We start from the raw sequence: 24,496 nt of genomic DNA, 5'->3' as shown, positions 1-24,496 counted from the left end.
GTGCTCCAACTCTTGCCCCAGGAGAAGAGAGCAGTTACTGCATAACTGAAAGGAAATTACTCCAGTTACTAACCTAAGTTCTCTCAGTATCTGTTCCCACATACTCTTGGTACATTGCATTTGTTCTAAGGAATCATTAAATCTGCCACTTCAGAAAGTGCCCAGAGAACAGACCCTTCCTTTGCAGGAGTGAGTGCAGAGCACAGGCCCATGACAAGCTGTCTGGAGCACTGCAGTGGTCCAGATACATCTGTTCTGAAGCATCAATAATTGATGCCCACTGAAAATGGAACTTTTTCAGACACACCTCCCTGGAAATCTCATGTATTTACAGTTCCACAGTGGCTAGTACCAGAAGTTTAGTAATATCTGTGACCTTTAAGTGTTGAACATGAAAAGAAGTTGTGTCCTTTGCCTGTGCTTTATTAGTATTCTTTAAAGCATGAAAAACCCATGCCTAACATCACCCACAACACCTTTTTAACAGGAAGGCTCTAGGACAGTGAGAGGCAGTGTTCTAGGAAGAGACAGAAAAAACCCTGGAGTATACTGGAGTTCATATACGAAAAGTTTCAACCAAAAATACTTATTTGACTGAAATGCTCTGAAAAACATTTATGGTTGCTGTGTGGCATTTTTTTGGTTTGCTGGGGAATTTTTGGGGTTTTTTGGTTTGGTTTTTTTGTATGCATGCGTGTTGTTAGTTTTCTTCTTTTTCTTTTAAATCTTGCAGAACACTGAAAACCAACATGTGGAAGTTCGAGTCCTTTGAAGAGAGGCCACTGAGACTTAATTCTTTTTACATTTAAACACAAAACAGCTTTCTAGTTTTATATAATCAAGAAATGGAAAACAATTTTTATTAACATGTCTTACATTTACAATCTTTTATTAGCTAATCAACATCAACATGCAAAAATAAGCGCTAAATACAAACCTCTACAATATGGTTTTGTTTAAACTACAATGGTTTAATTCTTTTGAAAAGTCATAAGGATGTGTTCTGCAGTTGTTAAAATTGAACTATTAGTTTCAGTAATGAATACTATTTAGACCCTAAAATTATGTAATCATCCTGCAAGGCATCTTCAGAAACTTCGCCCAACACTTAAGAATACCAGCTCATTGTCATGTGAGTACATTCTCAAAGCAAGAAATAAGGCAGTAGCACTAATGATTTCATATTGAACCCTATGCACATAACTAATAACTTTAGAAGGACTTTAACACTATGGTAGACTGGAAAAAGAACATTTAAACAAGCATTGGATTTTGCCTGAAATGTTCTCAGTTCTTTTTGATACTTATGCAACCTCCTTAAAATATTTGGGTTTGGAAAAAGACTTCATACTCCTTGAAACCAGTCCCTGTCTGATCCTCCAGAGAAGCCACCTCATGTCAAAGACATCAAAAATATCTTCCCATGGAAATAAGTTACATCATTCATGTTCAGGATTACTTCACCAGAGGATCATAAAGAAGGCAAAGAGGAGCTTAAAGGAGAACACGTTGGTAGTACTGAGATTTTTGATAACAAAAGGGTCTTGGACAATTGTGAAAAAGAGGGAAGAAAAATGGATTTCATTTCAAATCTGTTGTAAGTTTTCCCCCAGTGCAAATGTCCATCTTTAAAGAAAGCTATCCTTTAGAAGATGAAAGTACTTTTCTTTGAGAAGAGTCCAATTTTTGACCTTATGTTACAAAACCTTAACAATCAAAATTTGTTTTTGTGTATTTTATTCAAGTACAAACTTAAGCCATAATTCCTCTCTTCTTTTTTTTTTTTTTCTTTCAAGAGTGTTTATTGTTGCTCATTGATCTTTGGTCGCAAGAAACAATAATGCCACCGACAGGTCTGCTCCCCAAGGTGGCAGCTTTTGCTTCTTTGCCACACATTAAGGCCCCCCCCTTTACAGGGTATGCCAAGATACACTGTGTCAAAATTCCAGCGGCACTTCATCCTGTGGTTTACAGACCTACATGATGTAGACTTTCTCAGCTTGTGAGAAGTTGAAGACTTCTTTGGTTCTTGGGCAAATTACTTTGTCATCTTGACGAATAGAAAGCAGAGACTGAAAAAGAGGGAAACCAAAAGATAATATTCACAACAGTCATTCAAAGCATTATTGAACTGTTTAGGAAATGAACTTTTAATTTAAAAAAATGTTGTGGTCTGAGGTCAAAACATCTTTGCCCCCAGAAGTTACTTATTCTACATTATTGCTCTCTGGAGGGAAAGATTTCCAATGCCATTTGATCTGGTGTTATAAATTCACATAGTATGGTATGTGACCATTAATATATCTTCATTAAGACCAATTTAAGCAGCTAAATATACAGTCCTTAAAAAAACATTACTGCAAGAATTATTCTTTTAACTTCTGACTGAGTTTATAAGCTCTTATTTTGATCCAGCAAGTTATTCTAACAGCTGCTATTTTAGCCTTCAGCAAGTCATTGACTGCAACACTTACATTGTATCCATAGACATATCCATTTGGTAACATCATAGGAGGATTATTTTCGTTCATTACATCCCCCGAAATCTTGCAGACTAGTCGGGAGTTGGCACAATGTGCCATGGGCAGGGGCTGAGCCAGCTTGTTCAGGGATTTGCTACACACAGGGCAGTCGGGGTTTTTTGAGCTCCCATCCTCTTTATAACACTGTCTGTTAGCAGCAAGTTAGGGAATAATCACCACCATGAAACCATAATTAGCTTCCCATTGTATGGGAAACCTTAAATTTAAAAGATCATCAGCTGTGCCAGCAGAGCCCAGGTGACAGAATGCACAGGAGCATTTAATTCAAGTTTTAATGTCCACACAAAAGATTCAAGGGTTTGCTCTGTTTCAAGGAATAAGACTTGTCTGGCACAGGTACAGCTTCTGAGGTGCAGCACTCCAGCAGCACCAGCCCTTCTCCAGCCCAACAAACCCAATGAAGTTTCAAAAGATGCAGATATTTTTGAATATTCACGTAAAACCTGGCAGGTAAATTTGTGTTTAAGTGCTTAAAAACCAGTAATTTTGACCCAGCTCAATAACCCTTTCGGGCATATTCACTAATTTCAGACATGAAAAGACAACCAAACCAAACACAATGTTACATATTACCTTAACATTTTTGTTTGGGCATGCCTTTTATTTAAATCATAATGCTATTTATAATGCTATTTTTTATAATTGCCCCTTAATTTAACAGTGCCCAATTTATACCCCATTTGAACAACTGATGAGCAAAAATATTGAAGTGTCACATTTCTTATTTGAGCTCTCTGAAAAGCCTCCATAAACCAAAAATAAACCCCCACATGGCCTTTTTTTCACTCCCAGTAATATCTGCTTTAAAGGATACGGTGTTTTTATAGCTGAAAGGCCTGCCTGGAGTGTTATAGTAAAAACAGAATTGTTTCCCAGCTGATGTAGTCTGTAGTTATCATATCTAAACTGTTGGATCAGCATTCTCCATCGAGCAGGGTCCAAGAGATCCTGTTAAAAAACAACACAACTATAAGTTGCTTTCAATCTAATTGTCCCAGGGAGCAAAAGCCTGGGAGTGACAAATTGTGCAAAACTCACTTGTACAAACCCATCACAAACTAGAAGTGGACACACCAATGCATAGTGTTTAGAAAGTACCTTTTAACACTACTTTATTAAAGTAAGTGTTATTTAAAATAGCTGGAGCAATATTCAATCTCCATAATTTACCAAATGTTCTAATCAAGGTATGTAAATACTGGTGAGGTTACTTCTTCTAACTTCTACTTAGTTTCCTAGAATGCTGGACTACATAGGAAACAACATTAGTACTGTGGAATGTTTCTTCTACAGCCTCTGAACCATTAACATCAAAAAGTCAGAAGTGTTTTTTAACTTAAGGCAGGCTAATTCTGCTGATAATCAATTACAGTTCATAATATTCACAGAATTTTGTAAAAAGATTTCAATTTGAAGAAGCTGCCACAACCTCAGGTTAGAGAAAGCTTGCATAAGCTACTCATCTAGAGACAAAATTCTTTAATGCTGTGTGTTACCAGAAAGTCAGGATTTTTCTTTTCATGGAAGTAAGAACTAAACCCACAGGTCAAGGATACATTGAGCTTTAAAAGCAATGCTGTTGAAGAGTCATGTAAGAAGGGAAAATCCTTTGAAAACATACTTAGTGTCATCTGTACAGGCAGACACCTAATCCTTCCTTTCTTATCCTTTGTATCCATAACCTGCACTTTGGTCAGCAGGAGTGACAATATTTATTTACCTTTATATAGTATTTATCATATAGATATTATACTGATTATATTGCCAACTCTGCATGCTACACTTTGAGGGAACTAGGAGAAACAATCTGGGGACACCTTACAGCACCTAAAGATCTGGAGAGCAACTTGTGACAAGGCCATGGAGTGACAGGACGAAGGGAATGAATGGATTCAAAGAGAAAGAAAGCAGGGTTAGACTGGACATTAGCAAGAAGTTTTTTGCTGTCAGGGTGGTGAGACACTGGACCAGGCTGCCAGAGAAGCTGTGGATGTCCCATCTGGAGAACTTTGCACTGCTGAGGCCACACCTCAAGTCCTGTGTTCAGTTTCAGGCCCATCACAAGGACATTGAGGGGCTGGAGCAGCTCCAGAGAAGGGCACAGAGCTGGGGAAGGGTCTGGAGCATGAGTCTGATGAGGAGCAGCTGAGGGAACTGGGGAGGGGGGCTTAGCCTGGAGAAAACCATGTGGGGACAGGGCAGATGAGGAGATGGCTCTGGGTTAATGGTTGGACTGGATCATCTCAGAGATCTTTTCCATCATTTACAGTTCAATGATTCTACTGCTGGAGACCAGGCTGGATTGGGCTCCAAGAAATCTGGTCTAGTGGAAGCTGAAGGGACATAAGATTGTTCAACAGATATCAAAGAAAACAGCTTGTTCTGCCAAAACAGTGAATGTTTTCCTTAAAGTCCTGACAGAGGAAAAGCCAGAGAAAGTTCTATTCATTGCTTATAGATGATGCTTCTTTCCTTGGATTAATAAAAATCAGTTGGTTAGAGATATGATCTCACAAACTTTGTCACAGATTTAAAAAGAATTTACTTAAAAGGCATTCTAGGAAGCCATTTATGCACAGAACTCATAGTCAAGATACTAAAGGTAACTCCAAACAACCATGTGCTGTAATTGTGGTGAACTAGGTAATTATTAGAGAATTCAAAACTTAACTTCCATAAACTAGAATGTTTTAAGTCATATCAGTAAGTATTAGGGAATCTGCTCTCTTTGTATGGTTGTAAGTGGAACAATCCCAGCTATTTCTCCTTGTTCTCCGTCATTGAAACACTCCATTCAAACCAGCCCTTAGAATAAAATACAGGATTCTTATTTCCTACCTACTTCTTTCTAACTACTAAAATATTGATAAATTCTATCTTACACCCAGTCTTCTAACACATCTATCATTTATATTCATAACTTAGATCAAATCTAGCATGTAAAATACCAGGATCCTTCCAGGACTCTGGGATGAGCAAAGAAATTCATATTGCCTCTGTGGGTTGTTCGTTTTTTTGTGTAGTTGTTTTGTTAAACCATGATTTCATCATCATGTTTAGAAAATGTGTTTATACTGGCGCTGCCACATATTGGCTTGGCATTTCATGGAAATCTTGTCTTGCTTTGACAAGTCAGCTTTTCTCTACCTTCTGTCTCCAAAGCCAAGTTAAAAAGAAGTGAATTAGCACATGACCACAGAACTAAGTCTGTAGAAACAGCTATCTGTGAATTTTGCTTGATTTAAATTTAGATGTGGATATTACCACTAATATCTACATTAATTTGCATAATCCAAATAAATGAAAACTTATTTTAAGGAACAAAAATACTGCTTTCACATAATTCAAATGATCCTTCATTTCTTCATCCCAACCACTTCAACAACAATAATGTGAGAAACAGAATTAAAAACTGCTGCTGGTGTGTTAAAGCCACAGTTTTTTATGTTGAACAAGACTCCTTCTTTTTTTTCCTTTGTACTTCCCCATCTTCTGCCTCTTGCTGTATATTTAATTATTGTGCTTCCAGCCCCACAGATCTCTAATGCTGGGTTCATGGTAAGCCTAGCTCAGTGTGAATCCACGTTATTATTACAATCTAACTGAAACAACACAAATACTTTCTGGATTAATGTAAAAGAACTGGTTACTAAAATTAAGAGCTCTTACAAAGGTGGAATTTAGGAAGTAAAATTAAAAAAAACCACCTTTATCTTGATATAATCAGTGTATTTTCCTGTGCTGAAAATAGAACTGAAACATCTGTTTTAATATTGTGTTGCAGCACTGAATTTCAATGTTACCTTATAGGGAGAGATATGAGTGTCTGAAGGAAAGGCCAACATTCCCATCACCTGTCGAACCTCATCCAGCTGGCTTCCCTCAGCCTGACTGAAGTGCTTTCTTGCATGTCTGAAAGAGAGAATTGATACTTTATTAGACAGCCTTGTCTCCAAATCAAGTAAATTCACTTAATTACAGAAGATTTCAGAGAAAACCTACAGATTCTGCTCTCAATATATGAACTCCAAGAGTGCTCTATGTACATTTAAAGGACTTGGAAAAAACACATCCTGCAAATGGGAATGCAAGAATGACTAAGAATTAGTATTTTTACACTGGAATTTGTTAGAAACCAGAATCTTTTTATGGTAATGTGAAGTCTTGCCTCACCTAGAACTAAAACAACCATGACTATTAGAAGAAATGTCTCTGCTCATGCAGGCTCAGTGTATGACACTCCTCTGGCATACACTCAAAAGTGAGACAAAGGCAGGCTGAAAATCAGCTGTTCCAAACCCATGACACATCAAGAGTGTTCAAATAACTGCAATGTTTATTTTGAATAAATGATTTTTTGGGGGCAGGGGTATAGGCCTGAAGACAGTATCACTTTCTGTGCAGACTACAAGAAATTGCAGGGCAATGTAATAGAAAACACCTTGTTAAGAGCACCTTTTTGTAGTCAGGAAAATAAAAAAATAATTAGAACTTCAGTATAAATTTTTGTACTTTAACACATACTGATTGTAAGGGATATGCACATGGCTGAAAGCTTGGATATTTTAAATAAGTGACAGAATTGCCATAAACATATTTAAATAAAAAATACAAACTTTAATATTTTTCAGGAAGTAGTAAGAAACCACAAAATTATTACCAGATTATGAAGATATTCAACTACTTTAAAAGCCTATATGAAAGTTTCCCCAGTCTAGTCTTCACAAGATCAGTAATTTTCAAGTTGGAGTGTAAATGTGCAGGAAAACTCTTCAGCCTTTAAACTGGTGATTAGTTCAGCATTTCTGCTAAAAGCTCCTGTTTTCAGTGGTGCACAGATGTAGCACAGCAGGCTGGGTATGGAACCAGCATTACACTGAATTCCTGGCATTGCATAAGTGTAGGAAAATCTTCCCTACACTGTGACTTCTGCACAGTTTGTATTGCAGGGAAGATACCAAGTCATCTCTCAAGTCCTCCACTAAGAGTTCACTCTTTTTTAACTTTTGAAGAGTCTTTTATTAATTCCTAAATTACTATTAGGAATATACAGTATTTTCAAAATGCCCATTTCATGGCTTGAATAAGAAAACCTAGGCAAGTTTTTTTTGGGTTTTTTTTTTTTTTTTCAATTCTGAATTTGACAAGTACACTGAGGTCATCAATACCACGAGAACAGTCTCTTTAGCGGTGTTTCAGTCCTCCCACTTCCTCTCCCACCCAAGCCAGGAAGCAATGGAAGTTATGTAGGACAGAATGTTTCCACCCAATTTCCTATGCTGGGTGAGCAATTCAGGAATGTAAACATTGTTCCCCAGGTGATTACTGTTATGAGGGCAGAAGCACAAACCCCCTGGCCTGAGAGAAAAGACAGCCTGGACACATTGGAAGAAAGCTAAAATAACTGGAGAGCTGCAGATGAAATTGAGAGCTTTTGCAAACACAGATGAGGCAAACCAAAAAATGCAGATCTACCAGCTGAGATTATCTGTGCATGAATGAGAAAAAAGAGAAAAAGAAAATCTTCTGACAGGAACTGGCCAGAGTGCAGTTGTGTTCTGTGATGGTGAAACAGAAGTGACATTTCAACTTGCACAGCCTGGTTAGGGCTGAGGTTCTCCTCCCTGCCAGGCCATCAGCCTCCCCTCATGTGCAAAGTACTGAGCACACTGGGATGTGGTGCCTGTTTGGCTTCAGCCACAATGAGTTAGGTTTTCCAAAGTGACCTTGTGTTAGTCTTTATCTCCTGATTTGCCCTTCCTCCTGTGTTCTTTACAAAAAAAAAACAAAAAAACACCACAAACAAACAAAAAAACCAAAACAAAACAAAACAAAAAAAACCCACAAAAAAAAAAACCCCAAAAAAACAAAAAAAAAAAAAAAAACCCAAAACCAAGGAAAGTTTCCCACAAAGTCTCCATGCTACGGCTGAACTTCATCCACTGAGAAATTAAAATGGAGCAAGATATCTTTCAAAGGTGAAGCAAGTTCATTAATTCATAGCACTCAAGTCTTTTTTAGATTGGGAAGCAAGACACAACACTGTAAGTTACTTGGGAATACACAACAGTGGAATTACACCTTCTTTGCACTCAGGCCATTATTCACCTCTTTCCTTGTCATTCAGCTAATTCCATCTCTGTGCAAGTGCTGTCTTGCTCCTGAGGTCTATGTGAACATTACAATGCTAAATTGCAATGTTTTTACCACCATTAGCTCATATGAGTCTCTATAGCTAAGGCAGGGGGCTAAATTTTTCAGGAAAATATTTTTAAAATCCTGACGACACACCATCCTTGAAGTCACTAAATTCCTGTGACAGATCTAAGTAATAGGTAGAAAAATTTTTCAAATCCCAGAATGATCCTGTAAACTCTGCAAGGACAAAGTTCATCATCTTTTGTGTGTCCCTCCAGCCCACACAGTACAGCTGACATATTGTACTTGACAAATATTTACAAAGACTTGAAGACCTACAGTTCACTAAATTGTTACAAAAGGATCCACATTTGCAATGTCCAGCTTATATGTCCACATATGCCTGAATATAGAAATGAACATATTTATTGGGCAGCAGCAATAACTGAACACAAATATAAGGTGTTACCAAGAGAGGGCTTATTTCTACTCAGTTTTTTGGGCAATGCCTGAATGCCTTTATCTGGGACCCTTATGACAATCAGCAGAATTTATACTCAAATGGCTCAAAAGTACATTTATACCCCTGTTTGACTGCACCTCACTAAAATAATAAAGTGTTCATTCATCCTTGTAGGAAGGAAGTTGACTAAAATGATAGACTGTAGCCATTTTTTTCCTAACTTTGCCCTCCATCAGCTATTATTTACTCCTTTTTGTCCTTTGTATTTCCAGAACAAGAAGTGCACATGATGTTTTGTTAAGATTTTAGCTGAGAACTTTGTGTATCTCTGGCATTGCATAAGAGCAAAATATCAAAATGCTGTCAGATTTCCCAGAATGAAATTAGTGAGAGCTCCGAAAGTGTGAAATTGGTGTCATCAGTCATTCATTGTTACTTTAGTAGGTACAAATTTGACAAAAAAGCCCTAGAGACTGAGAGTTAAAGGCTAATGATACTAGGCAAAAAACTGTGTTATATTTAAGGTTAAGAGATTTACTGTTTGTATTCAAGAACAGTTTTTTACATTCTTGAAACTTGCACTTTCAAGGCTACTCTGATAAGGTACCTTAGAAGAAAGTCTGTTTGTACTAATTCTAAAAAGCTACACTTATTAAATAAGATGTATAATTTTAAAGTTCACATCAATTTTAATGTAAAAGCAATGTCACTTCAGAGGTTCTCAGCAGGCAGCAAAAGCTTTCAAACTTATTTAAACACCAGCTGCGTTTCAACAAAATGTCAGTTCCCCCAGTTCCACTCATACAGGAAACTCCTTGGTAAACAGCCTCTTTCTCTGCTTTCTAATGGATGCCTGACCTATTTATTGCACCACAGACAAAATACTGAAAGAATCCTGCTGCAGGCACTTAACAGAAGCAAGCTAATAAAACCACAAGTTGCAAGGGTTTGCTAGAAGCAATGAGATTTATGCCACACCTCCTCAAAGGTACTCCCTTATTCATTACTTATTTACTTTGAAACAAAGTAGAATGCAATGGTAAAAACTTAGAGTTTTTAAGCCATGTTATTGAAAGGAAGCATTGAGATGCTGAAGTCGTAATGCACAAAATAATCAAAACTCATCCTCCTAGAAAGGAGTAAATTAAGATACAGAAAGACTTCCATAGCTCCTTTTCCTTTTACAATTGATTATGTAGTTAAAGCAGCATTGCCATGAGTGGCATCTATAATTGCCAAGTATAAAATGTACGTCAACCCTGAATTTCAGCAGGTACATGGAATATACACACTTCACCCCAACAGCACCCAGTATGGAGGCCTTGTTTGGCATATAGACAGGAGCTTTAGGTTGTAAACCTCAGACAGGTTATTCCACACAAAACATACTGTGTCCTCTTGAGGGCTGACAGCTTGCAAATTTTACCACTTCTGATGTGGAAAAGGGATGAGAGGGAAACAAATATCCAGTAACAATAAAATACAGAAGGACCTTATCTGCTTTGTGCCAATTCTCAGCCTATTTCCTTATTCCAGCTCTGTGCCTGCCTGCGGGTTTCCTAGCCACATAAGAAAGCTGTAGCTCAAAGAAAATAGTTTTTAGAGCATGGACTACCCATTGTTAAGATGCATGACTGCACACTTGGCAAAGAAACAAACTGAGAATAAAGCTAAAGGCACAGTATTCATTTGGTATAAAGAGCACCATGGGCTTCAGAAGACAGATAATGGAGTTGAGTCTCTTTCATCCTTTTCTTAAGTACTTGACAATTCCTTAGGATTTGATAGTTCTATCAAAGGGTAAGTGCACATATCTAGATGCTAGCTTGTAGGTTTTGTATTTAATTATGTTTGGTTTTAATTATTAACATTAAAATTAGCTGGAATTTATCAGATTGCACATTTGCATTGGCTGGGACCAGAGCAAAGATGATTTACGTGCAAGTAGGGCAAAGTAGGAATGATATTAGCTCAAAGCAAGCCACGCATCTAAATGAAATTAAAAATAAACCCTGAAAATAACCCTAAAACTCTGCCCTGCAGGAAAGCTTCTCCATCTAGATTTGGGAATATGCTAGAATGTTTTCAGTCTGTGAATACATTATGGTAGTTTTCTGTACCTCTGTGCTGCTCTGACCAAAAAATCAGCTCTGCAAGTTTCAGTTTCTGAAGTACCTAGTTTGGGTTTAAAGACAGCAGAACTTACAATTTCCTTAACACAGAAATATTATGGGGCAACAGTGTTCTTATCAGGATTTATCAGCAAAGCTTCAGGTTGGGCCATGAACTTCTCACCTCTCTTTAGGTTTAAATATTCTTACAAAACAGAACCTGCTGAGAGTTCTCCCTCCTTTGTGCACATATAAGCTCCAGTAGCTCTGCCACCTGCACCATTCTTTGCTGCTGGCAAGGTCATTGCTTATCAAATTATCAATGCATTTCTTTGTCCCAGTATCAAAATTCTACTTATTTCAGCAGGACTAGTTTCCTGTGTTATCCTGGAACATTATTCCACCTTCAATCAGGACCATTAACTTGGATGTATAAATTGCTTCATGTTCTGGTACTGAAAGCATTGTCAGAAAAACTCTCTTGTGGTTAAGTCAGGCAGTGCTGAGGTGTGACTGCACTTCTGTCACTGATTCACAACCCCACTGGGTATTGTTGCTTTCTCTCTGTACTCCCCACTGAACTACTTCAGAACAGGTGAAAATAGATATTGAGTTGGTTTCCTCATTTGGAGCCAGAAGAATGGAGTGAGGAAAACCTAACACAGCTCATCCCTCTCCCACCCACAATCATATAGAAGTCTAAATTAGGCATCAATACAGGGGGTGAACATGGCCTTGCAGGTAACTTGCAGAACAAAAAATTTAATTAAGACAGCAAAGCAGAATCAGTCAAAATTGAAATGTTAAAGCTTTTAGATGAAGTTCTCATTAACCTTTTAGTATTTCTGGTAATTAAAACTGTAGTGAATTGCCATGAGAATCCAGCTGTACCTCTTGAAAATTAGTTAAGGCTGAATTTATATTTATATGTTACACTATATGCCACCAGAAAATCCATTTCATTTTTAAAACAGGTTCATTTTCTAAACCTTGATTTTGAAGAATAAGAAGACAGAATTTCAGGGACAACATCAATTCTTTAAGAAGGTGCATCTGTGGAATGACACTTTGTCTTTAAAAAAAGCCCAAGCCCAGCTTAAATCCAAAGACTGATGACAATACCAGGGGAGACCCTTAAGGCTTTACAGGGCTTCTGGGTGTTGCAACAATAATCACATGTTTCTAATGAAGCATAATACCATCTTGTTAAGAAAATTGTTTGGAAAGCATCCTAATTTCATACCTCACAGCATCCAGTCTCTTGTTCTGTCGAATGAGTTCAATGAACTCCTGAATCCTTAGGCTGAACTCCAGACAGCTCTGAGATTAAAGACAAGACAGGGTCTTAGATGGTGCCAAAGCTGCACCGCACGGTTTGTTAACGACTGTGTGTGCACAACAAAAAAGAAAGTGTTAATAACATGCAACCTGATTTGCTTGCTTTTAGGCATTCATGCAAAAAAGTTGAAATGCTGACTCTACAGACAAGATCAGCACAGAATTCCATAAAAGCAAACAAAATCCTCCTCCTCTTGCCTCCTAAAAAACTTAAGCAGGGATGAACTTTTTCCTAATGACTGAAAGCCTTGTTACCTAAGACACAAATGAGAGTAATAGGTAGTTTCCTTGTAATTTCTCACAATTTAAAGTAGTAGAGTCAGCAGGAGTTTGGGGCTATGTGCTAATTTAGACAGGTCTACCCAGAAGACTGCAAGGAAGAAACAAGCCTTTGAATGTCTTTTGAAAAACCCCAGAATTAACAAAAACCAGCACAAAGTTTAAGTTGCTGCAATACCCTCCCTCCCTTTCTTCAAGCTTCCATCCCACTCCTCTCGTCAAACATCTAAAAGCCATGCTGGAAACAAGTCTCAAACAAGAAAACCAAGTGGCATTTACCTGTTTATGGAAAAAGGTAAAATTTGAAGCCTAACGAAGTTGAGAGTGTCCCTTTAAATCAAATTCCATCACCAGTTCACAAAATCTATAAAAAAACTTTGAATATGTGGAATTACAAAGAAAAAGATCTCCCCCCATAAAAGAACAAATCACTATGCTTCTTTATAGGGACACAGTCAACTGTTTTATTACCTTATGAAAATAATGAAACCCCAAAGTGCTCTGAATCATGTAAAGAACTCTATTCCCTGTGTTCCTCTACTCCACTTGCTGAGTGTTTTTTCTTCAACCATGTTTCTAATGAATAGTTGCCTTTTGTTTATTGTCCATCAGTACAGACACATCAAAATTCCTCAGTGTCTTCAGTAGGAATTTGAGCAACTCCAAATTTCTATCAGTTAGCTGCCTGGGGTGACTAATGCACACATTGCAACAACTGTTTATTTAAGATTTAAAACACAAGCAATTTGAACATAAAAATGATGCATTCTTTCATATGTTAAAACTAACTCGTTTGAGAAACAGAAAAAAATTATTTTCCAAATATGCATTTTTCTGTATTCGAGCCCAGATTTAGCAGAAAATAAAAATTTCTACTCTTGAGATTTTCAATAGGACTATCTTAAAATACCTTGTTAAACAAATCTACACAAACTCCTTATCTAGAATTTTAAATAAGCCTGTTTCTACTAAAAATCTGATCAAGCTTTTTAATTGTTAATGATACTAAATCCCAGGGCTTCCTCTTTTGCTAGGACGTTTCCATAGCAAAACTCACAAGTCAAACAAATGAATTTTCAAGTAAGGTGCAAGCCAATGGCCCCAGGGGTTCTGCAGACAAGTGTAACTAGAAGCAGGGAGTCCTAGACAATCAGATGATGCATATTCCAACTCTGTGTACCTTCAAACAATCCCACAGCAGCTCTTCACAAGATTTCAGATAGCTCACATCTATAAAGATTACATGATTGCTTTCCCAGGCCACCAAACAGTTTAGGTTTTAGATAAGGCTTGTGTTCAGGTAGGTGGTGGTTGGGACTTTAGAACATGAACAGTGATGAGTAGCTAAGCAACTAGAAGCAGCAGAAACGTTTGTGTTTCAGAAAGAAGCATAGTAATTTCTCTTCTTCCAACTCTGATCTCTCACAACCTTAGCTTTGGTTTTTGTTTGGTTAAAAAAAAAAAAAAGAAAAAAAGTATAGGGCTTGCAGAAATAATTTTTGCTGTACTTTGTTTTTTAAAAAGAGGATGGGGAAGAGTCTTCCTTATTTACTGCTTGTTGAAAATTGGTGTTGAAAAAGTAAGACGTTCAGATTATATTTCCTGTATTACTTAACATTTTAAGATTACACAAGGGGGATTTTTTTAGCAGTATAATTATGCAATATGGTTTACATACCAATTCTGGTTTTCCTTTAATGGTTTCCATAACAAGACCATAATTTTCTCTAGAGTAATCACTGGCCAATTGACTTTTGCATCCCGTCTTCAGCTCGTTCTCAGTTTGGCCCCCCTGACTGACAGAGAATGTCACTCCTTGCTTATTGTTAAGTGCACTCAAACATTTTTGGTTAAAGAAAGCACTTAGTTTAAAAAAATAAGATAAAAACTTCTTTAAGGGAGGCAAGGATTTTGGTTAATATCAGTTAAAAACAGATTTCTGCAAGCCCTATAAAAGATTACAGCATGTTTTGAAATGCATAATTTAAGAGACAAGGAAATTTAAGTGGACTGCATAGCAACAAGTACACAGTATGTTCAGCTCATGGTACTCGATGGCTTGAGGAAGACTTTTTGTGTTTATTGCTTGATTAGATTCCAGCTTTTGTTTTTGTATTTTCTCACAGCAAGTGAATTCTTTACTCTAAAGTTCTGTCTTCTTATATTCAAGAGTTACAAAATTACTAAGACTAAAATCTGCATGAAATTTCTCTCAGAAATTTTAAACCTGAGAGCAGAGATTACCAATTAATTTAATTCTTAAGACACCTTCACGTATAAATTGAGTTAAAGTCTCACCAGGATGCACAGAGTTATTAATTTAAGTCTACATGCATCAAGGCACTACATATTCCTGCCTTTGTTTTCAGATTACACTAAACCCAACTGAGTATTGTATTTTATTTGAGCATAATTTGTTGAGACAACACTGAATCCAGAAGATGACCTATCACTCACTTCCAGCTCTGACATCTGTGAGCCTGTTTAGCTCCAACTACCTATGCCTTTTAAGAACATTTAATACTTACTGTCCTTACTTTTATACAAGACCTGTAATTTAAAACATACTGACCACATCCAGCATCCAAGTAGTTTAGACAACAGATGAAGCAAAATGTGAACATGTTGCATTTTCATACCTTCATTTTTCTGAGTCTGGATTTGTTGTCATGACACCAAGCCAAACAAGTCATAGTCTCTTGTCTTTCCAATGACTCTTCCACTTCTTTAGCAGTCAAAAACATCTCAATATTTACCAAATCCTTCAAAAAACAAAAAAAGAAGGAAGGTGTTGTTAAATTGTACTTATACTTTACACAGCAATTCTTCAACTCAGCTGGAATACAGAGATACAAAAGACTTTGTTCTCAAGACTTCTGGATTTTAGAATTTACTTTGCAAAAAGACATTACAGGATATTTCCATGGACTGGAATGTTCTGATAGTGACAACAGTTCTCTGAGTCTAGTTACATAACAGAACTAAAACAAAACAAAAAAAAAAAGAAAAAAAAAAGATTAAACCTGGAGTCTTGCAGACTTTTATATAATTGACATGCTTTATATCACAAATATTACCACAGCTCTAGTGAGCAAAACCACTCTCAGAAATAGATGCCATTTTAATCTATCAGGACAGCTGAATATACTTAATCTTAGAAGTTCTACCTTGCAAGAGAAAAAGCTGAAAACCAGAACTAGCATCAGCTATATATCACATTCACATCTGGCATTTCATTAGCCAGCTTCTCCTTATAAATACAGGAAGTCTAATTCTACTGGGAAGTGAACTAAATCATATTAGGGTTATCAGAATGGTTATTTACAGAAATTTAAACAAACCACATGTATTTCTAAAGTGCAGCAGAACTTGCAACTTTTACTAAATCTTTCTCTCATTACTTGAATTCTAAAACCAAAACATTAACATTTATTTTATAGGTTGTATAACCAACAAAACCATTTACCATCAAAAGAATAAATGGCCTCCTGCAGCTCTACTGGTATCAAATCCAGGTAAGTCAGACTGAGCTCAGAATTCAGACAGCTACAAGTTTACAGAACAACACTGAGACTGGACTTTAATGGATTCTTCCTATACCCTTAGGGTTAGAAAAACAAAAATCTATTTTATCAATGTGTTGGCAAATAAACTGAAAGAATGCCAACCCATTCCACAACAGTATTTTTAAAGTACTCCTACAAGAACACGAGAATCATCTTTTTGGTGGTCTGAAGTTCTCATGACTTCCTTCTCAAGTGGAAGGAAAGTGCATTAGTCCCCTGTGCATGATAAGGTGACCATATAAAAACCTCTTGCCCATCAACTCATGTGTGTAAGTAGCTTAACACATAATGCAGTCATATTAATCATCCTGCTTGCCTTCCATACAGTTGCTGAGTGGGAAGACAATTCCATTTAAGTTACAAACAATAACATCTCCATGCATCTCCTCAAGCTTGTTTGAGCTATGTGCTCTCTCAGTGAACAGCATTTGCTTTTACACCAAATTAAAACAAAAGCATTTGCTTTTACATCAAAGAAGGGCTGGGTGTGCTAAGCAGAAACAAAACACTGGTTTAATCTTTTTATAGTTTAAGCTTTATTAAAAAAAAAAAAAAGAAGCATAAGGGCAGAATTTGTTATAAGCCCATGAGCTGGTGAGAGAATCCCAGCTCTCTGTATTTATCCATCAGGTGTTGGTACAGCAGCCCTCTACTATGAGCAAAAAGACTGCAATTGCTGCTGAGACAGACAAAACTCTTAAATAAAGAGAATTTCTACATTGCATTTGAAAATTTAAAATTAATCAGGTTCTGTGTAACAGAAATGCTAATTAGATTCATGGCTGCCAAAAGAAGTCAAAGCTTGGCAGACTTCTCTATTAAATAGGCAGTATGTATCCAGAAAACAGAAGAGAACATTTTAAATTAGAAGAGTTTCTTTCAGAACCAACAATTACATTTAAATTGCACCAATAAATAGGATTTTCTTCTCTGTTGACTTGATAGAAAGTTAAGGAACAATATAAAAGGGCATTAAGAAACCCTTTTGTAGAGACAGGAATAGCTTTTGCATTTCATTAGAAGTAGTTAGAAGTCTTAATCATGCAGACTGATTACTACAAAAATACTAAGATACAATTAGGCAATAAACCTTTAAAAACCCCACATGCCACACAGGTTATTTTTTTTAATCCAATCATACTTTCCTATCTTTCCTGGTAGTACCTGCTCTTGGTGCTTCTTCCTGAGCTAGGACTAAGGAAACAGAAGAAAGGAATACCAGAGGATTTATCAAAACTAGCACAGCTCTGCTACACAGACCAATCAGAAGTACAACTTGTCTGCCTCATCTTGGATGGCCAGGAACCAGTTTAGCATTTGTAACAAGTGTCTCATGTTCCAGTCAAAATAATCCCTGTTAAAACCCCAATCCTGGATAGCCTTCTGCAATTCCAAGATGTACAGGCTGCAGACCATACAGAAACATTGTCTACATTGTCTTTCTCAGCTCTCAAAACAGGATTAAGATTTCACAGGCTGCTACAAAGTGCCTCTCTTATATAATTTACATATAAAATTAAGTAAATGTAAATACACAATTTTAGAGAAATACTGCCACTTGATTTTGCAGGTGCAGGAAAAGCAGAAGCAAGAAATCTGTTGCCACACACTCTCCTTTGAAATGACACAGTATTCAGCACCACTGCAAATGTTTTCTGACTTGTATATAAACTAAAAAGGAATTCTAAACTCTTTAATTACCCTCTTTACAACAGTTACATCTCCTTTCATTTCACACTTTCAGCTTTCACACTGAAAGGGGGGCTGCAATACTTTCCTGCCAGTGCTGCAGAACTAAGGAGAACCTTACCCCACACCAATGATTATTTCAAACCATAACTCTTAGCACAGACTTTCCAGCCTCCTGTGCTTGTCAGAACTTTGCCTAAATCACTTGATTACAAATACACAATACCTGAGGTTGGGCAGGAAGACTTATATACATGAAACTTTCACTTAATTTTACAACTGTACCAAAAAACAGCCTCAAATGTCTCAAGGAGCAGAATACACTCCATTAAGTATTAGCAACAATTATCCAGACACTCAAGGGGAGAGCACAGTACAAACCAGGAAATGCCACATGGATTTTATAATTTTTGCTCTAAAAAAATGGTATTGGACTAAAGTGAACTAACTTTCCCTTTTATACAACAGTCACTAACCAGGTTTTAGAAGGGTAACTATCTCAACACTGGGTAAAGTTTATCATAAAAGAACTATTTAATTCCATTACAACAGTGAAAACTCCAGAGAAAGACATTTATTATTAGAGAAAACTGCACATGAAGGCTGAAGTCACTTTAGTGAAAGCAGAGATACTTATTTAAACAAGAATACAGCTATCCATCACCCTGTGCTCTGCCTGATTTACATATATATAGCTTTTAAAATATCACTGCTTCTTTTTAAGCTGCAAGTGCCTCCAGGGAGGGAGGTTACCAACCCTATGATTCTGCACAGAACTCCAATTATTAGGTATAAAATACTATGAAGAATGAGGATGCCTTTATGATGATGATTACTAGATACATACTCCTGGCCAACATAAAAGCTGGATCCCATTTGCTCAGACGGGTTCTCAGTAGGAACATCCCAAGCATGTTTAAGCACATCCCCTCCTCTGAACAGCTTCTGGACTCTCTGCTGAGCGTGAGCAGGAGCTGATGGGCTGAGCACTCATGGGCTGAGCTCTCAGGGCAGCTCACTCCTTGCCACGGTGCCCTCCTCAGCAGGGCCTGTCCTCACTGGAGAAAAAGACTGCAGCAAAAATGAACACTACTCTGAAACACCAAAACTCAGAGAACAAAGAAAATGGGGCCCAGAACTTAATGAATTTATGTGGTTGTGTCACAGAAAAGAAAAAGTGATTCACAAAAATATTGTGAGGAATAATAGCTGTGAAATAATGAGAAGGTATGTATAAAGGCAGTTAGGTAATTTGGTTTAACTGACAGATATATAAGCTTCACATGAATTTAAAATTAAACACAGCTACATCTATTATAAAGTTGTGAACCAAACTGGCAAATATATATAAAAATGTGAATTTAAACTGAATTTAAAGCCAAACAAAGGCTGTAACTTTAGACTCTGCACAATTAAGAGAATTCAGCGAGCTGGAAAAAAAAATAGAGCTCTACATGTGTGGCTCTAAATTCACCAGGAAAGCTGCTCAGAATTTTCAGCACCAGATGCAACAAAAATAGCAACATCGCATGAGATCATATGTGAAATTACTTAAGAAGAACAATAACATCTTTTCTGCAGTAGTAAAATAACTACAGAAATTCATGTAGTGTTCACATGAGGAGTTTTATGTAACATTTTAAAATTTGGAGCAATCAGGTCAAGTCATTCCTCTCCAGTGGTCTTCACTATGCACATGAGCTGAAGTACTTTTATTTTATGAGATCTCCAGTCACAAGTCTGGAAAGCTATCAGAAGGAATGTGTGATAAAATCTCTTCTAATTCATATGAACATTAATGTATTAATATAAGTCCCAAAATATTTCCCATTAGAAATGTGAATCTTTAACAGGGCTCAAAACCAACCAGAAATGGGTACCAGAACACCCAATACTTGATATTTTCAAATCTCCTATAAGCTATTTTCAAAACAAGATTAATTAATCAAAAAAGAAATGTTAGGCTTAAACAAGACAAAATAAAAGATCTGATTCAGTGAGAAAAGGTAGCATTTTGTAGAAAAGTAAGTTTCCTCGGTGGAAAAGAGCATCATAAAATAGGCTATTTGTTGTACAAAATACGCAATTCATAATATCATAAGATGCTGTTTATGTATTTTTTCAAAAATGCAAATTGTTTATTTTTAATTGCTTACTAGCATCAATATGAAATTGAAAATAGGCCAGTATGCCTCAAGCTATCAGTGGCTCATTGCCAAGAGTATGTACCAATAACAGCTTTAGTAAGATTGACTATCTATCTATACACATTACATGCATAAGAGCACTATCCTCATAAAAAAGCCTTTGCTGATGCACTTCAGTGTTCAGCAGCATGGTAAACTACTTGTATATGAAATACAATAAACACTTAGATCACTCAAACAACAACTTCAGAAAAAGCTGTGTTAAGCTTTTAATGACTACTCTCATACTCTCCACAGCAACACAACCTTCAGTACAATTTAGTTCTATGGAAGTGAAATAGAAATGCACTAATGAACTGGTACAAACGAAGATGTCAATTTAGTCTTCTGTATTAATATATTCATTTGTTAAAATTTCCCCTGTGATGAACACACAGCAAATGCAGGCATCATGTCAGGCAGTGATTGCTGTTACACAACTCAGGGAGAAGGCAAACACAAGGAGTTGCAAGGTAAGACCACAGGAGCAGCTGGGAAAGAAGAGATCAGTGTATTTCCACAGTGGGAAACAGCAAAAGAGGCATCACTGGGCAGGAGCAGGAAGCCTGGAGAACAACACAGTCACACTGTCTACTTGAAAACAAGTGCAGGAAGCAAAAATCAGGTGCAGGTGAAGAAGGGGACAGTGCAGGTGGTTGTGATGGCAGTAACAGGAATTAGGACCACAATCCAATTCCTCTGCCCCTATACAAGGGCGGGAATAAAAGGCTGCTGGAGTAACAGTTTCTTCAAAGCCAACCCAGGGTATGTATGAACTTGCACTAACATTGAAGGGAAGACACAAATTAAGAAAATAATGGCATAGGTGGTGACAGTACAACAACACCACAATTACTGAAGACCAGTTAAAGATGGGCACAAATTAACAGTAAGGGGCCTCCTTACTCTCTGCTCATAAAATAACATTGTCTGAAGATCATTAACCTACTATTAAGTGTTATAATATTACTCAGATTAACAGGATTAGAGAGAAACTAAAGAGAGTAACTGACACAATGTCCTATCAAAGGCAGCTGCAGAGCTAGTTTTTGGGGACAAATGCAAAAACAGACAGCCAAACCACAGATTCATCAACAGAAGAGCCAGAAATGTTTTTGTCTATAAAATAAACACAGTGCCCATGGTGTACAGCCAAGCTTTAACATGAGAGCATCTTCCATACCCTCAGCATAGCACCAACCTTTTAGTTCTGCCTGGCTGTTTTTGAAGGATCCCAGGATCTTACACTTAGCATCTATCAGAAGAGCACAGTCTTTGTAAAACATTATCGAGGATACTGGTACTTTTGTTAATTAGTTCTAGTGATTCATTCATGTTCTAAACCTGTGTCCAACTTCAATTTTTCTGACTAGATTACAAAACTCCTTGGTATTTGACCTCTGCTCTCACACATACCCAAAGCACCCACCCATAATATTTTCCAGTCATCCTGTCCCTCCATCCAGTTTTTCCGACAGCTCTCTAAAATGTGGTCACCAAAACTATCCATATCCTGGCACTGGCTGCTCCAGAGCCAAGCACAAAGGAGTGTTCATCCACCTCCTTTCACTAAAGGACACAAGCTGCTTGGAAGAGCCTCAGAGTTGGAGCAAGCACTGAGGTTGGTTATTAGCAATCTGTTTTCCCAATGCATCCTCTGCTCCTGCCTCAGCAATTTTTGTAGCTCAGCAAATGGCTGCACCTTTACCCATCAGCATATTATACCATGCTAAGTACAGTAATAAATGACTACACTACAGTAGTGTGACAAAGCCTCTAGAGCTTAAGATGCATCATTGGGCAGAAAAAAAAGTGCTTCATTTTCTGCCATAGCTTCTTCTAGCAGAGGAAAGGCACCTAGTGGAGCACAAGCCCTGCAGCTTTTGTCCATGCAGGATCAGTCTGTCTTAGCAGCTACACACATTCTCTAACAAAACACTATCCTGTAATCTAATGTAGCAGTAGGAGCAAGTGTTAAATGTGAGGTAAGATTTATACTTTGAAGGAATGTCTGGCAGGAAGAAAGGACAGTAAGAGGCATAACTGAACCCAAACCTCTTCTACTCCTGGGTAATCTCCAGGTGAGAACATCATTCCCCCATTTAGATAAAATTTCAATTCAAGAATTTTTCTTGCATCACCAGCCTTCCAGAGCAACTATTTTGTAACAAATTAGCTCACTTATGATACACTACAGGTAACCCACTTTGTCTAAATGAACTGAAAAAAACAAGATGTTCAACATCACAGCACAATTCACGTTGTTGGCTTTTGAAGTGTCAAATGATTTGTAATGAGGAAGTTTGTTATTCTGCTTCGATCTTGACTATTCCACATTTACATAATTCTAATTCCTCAAGATGCTTGAGACAAACTGCAGATGTAAGGCTGTGCAGGAATTGCAGCACTTTGAAATTCAGATGAACACACCCAGACATTCATTATACCACTCTACTCAAAGTTGCCATGCCTACACTAGGTACAGCCAAAACACATTTAAAGGAGTTTCCAAGCTGCTCTCTATAGCCTGGTACTGCAGGTAACTCCAAGCAGTACAAGGTAAATCCTGGCACCTTTAAATCAGTTATGCCAGTTTAGGAGTTCCTTCATACAGAATTTTCCTGTAACATCTCTAGTGTGGGAACAGCAAGTCACAGGAGAGGAACACAAATAGCTCCTGGCAAAAGACACCTTTTACCATTCAGCCTGCATGTGGAAAGTCAGCTTGGCTATGTTCTGCATGAGAGCAAAGTAAATAACACATTCAAGCATTATGATGAATATTATTTACCTATTTGAAATTGAATTGTTATGAATATAAATGTGTTCTGATTAATTACTTTAATACATACATGTGTGTTTGCCTACAAGCCATTCTCAGACTATGCATCTTAACAAGGAGGATTTCTAAAGGTACATTTGTATGATTGTTAAAAAATGTGTTTATTCAGCTTTTAACTTTTTGAGTTAAGACTTAATACTGCTCCTTTTTGTGATTCTCAAATGTGCAGGTTGTTTTCCATCTCCCATTTTCTGAGAGAGTTATCAAGTAGAAACAGTTATTCAGGGAATGGATTACTTCAAAAAGAGCAGCTTCAGGAAGATTTTGCCCTGTAGCAGACAGAAATCCTTCAGCAGCATTCTACTGAGGTGTCAGCTGAAGGATCCATATCACAGTACTGAGGAACACTTTTCTAAAGCAAGGAAAGAACATTCAGCTTTGGGCTTAAAAAAAGGAACACTGATATAGAATAGGAAAAAGAAGAGATCAGATACTTGATCAAAAGCCATGACGCTTGACTTTAAGAATTCAAGTTTCTCTTATACCATAGGACATCAAATAAGATTTCACAGCTTTCTGTAAGAAAATTAAGAGAGTGGAACACGCTTGAATTTGTAGCGGATATCTTTTCTAGTGAGGCTAATCCGTCCAAAAAGTTTTACAGAAACTGAAGCTGCAATGATGCAGTAAAAAAGACTAACTGAACCAAACAGGAGGGAGAGAAGAATGGAAGATAATCAGTTTTTCCAATGATTACTATTCTTTATTTAAACAAAATTAATTTTTTAAAATAAATGTAATTACTACTTTGAAAGACAAATACTTTTAGAATGGCGTTTTAGTATGTGCCCTGTTTTGATATTCTCCAGTGAATAACCATCACCACAGATGCAGAAGTTCTGGTCAGGAAGGAAACCACTGACAATAACTGGAGACCTGAACTCCCACTCCAAGAAAATTATTATCTTTTTGGGACTGTGTCAATTGTCAATACTTGAAGTGTCAAGAAGCCCTTCTAATACCAGTCAGTGTTGACAATGGTCATATGTCTGGACAAAACTCCTCAAGTCAATGGAATACTCATTTTCCCCCACCCCTCAGCTCTCAAAGCAACAAGCACACTGTGGTATGAATGCAAAGGGCTAATTAAGTTTCTTGAGGGATGATGCATGTACTTAATTACGGATCTAAGAAGATTAATTGGCAGAATTTTAATTGATATACACAATCCCTGATTTAAGGTGAAATTAACAACTTTTAAGCTATTTAAGAGTTTTTTCAACTCAAGCATTTAACTGCCCACATTACAGTGTCACTGCCCACCCTGCCCAGGGTGCAGAAACTCTTCTGTTCCTCAGTGGATTACAGATTTTTGAATAATTTGCTCCCTGCCCCAACACA

General features: G+C 37.2%; 1 protein-coding gene across 5 annotated transcripts in view; it reads right to left on the bottom strand.

Moving 5' to 3' along the window:
- Positions 1 to 862: 862 nt before the first annotated feature.
- MAEA (macrophage erythroblast attacher) overlaps positions 863 to 24,496 on the bottom strand; it is a 49,241-nt gene continuing 25,607 nt past the window's right edge. For 3 of the 5 annotated variants that reach the window (XM_030947172.1, XM_030947171.1, XM_030947173.1), the window contains 6 exons: positions 15,512 to 15,634; positions 12,499 to 12,575; positions 6,347 to 6,455; positions 3,358 to 3,491; positions 2,475 to 2,670; positions 1,794 to 2,072 (listed from right to left, as the gene is read on the bottom strand). In XM_030947172.1, coding sequence (XP_030803032.1) covers positions 1,977 to 2,072; positions 2,475 to 2,670; positions 3,358 to 3,491; positions 6,347 to 6,455; positions 12,499 to 12,575; positions 15,512 to 15,634 — 735 coding nt within the window. In that variant the 3' untranslated portion in view covers positions 1,794 to 1,976. Of the gene's footprint in view, positions 2,073 to 2,474; positions 2,671 to 3,357; positions 3,492 to 6,346; positions 6,456 to 12,498; positions 12,576 to 14,550; positions 14,665 to 15,511; positions 15,635 to 24,496 lie in introns of all 5 variants that reach the window. The other 2 variants (XM_030947174.1, XM_030947170.1) reach the window with 2 other exon arrangements.

Source organism: Camarhynchus parvulus, chromosome 4, assembly GCF_901933205.1.
Source record: "Camarhynchus parvulus chromosome 4, STF_HiC, whole genome shotgun sequence".
Lineage (NCBI taxonomy): Eukaryota > Metazoa > Chordata > Aves > Passeriformes > Thraupidae > Camarhynchus > Camarhynchus parvulus.
The sequence above is the reverse complement of the archived record's forward strand: the minus strand, read 5'-3'. Positions and strand labels throughout refer to the sequence as shown.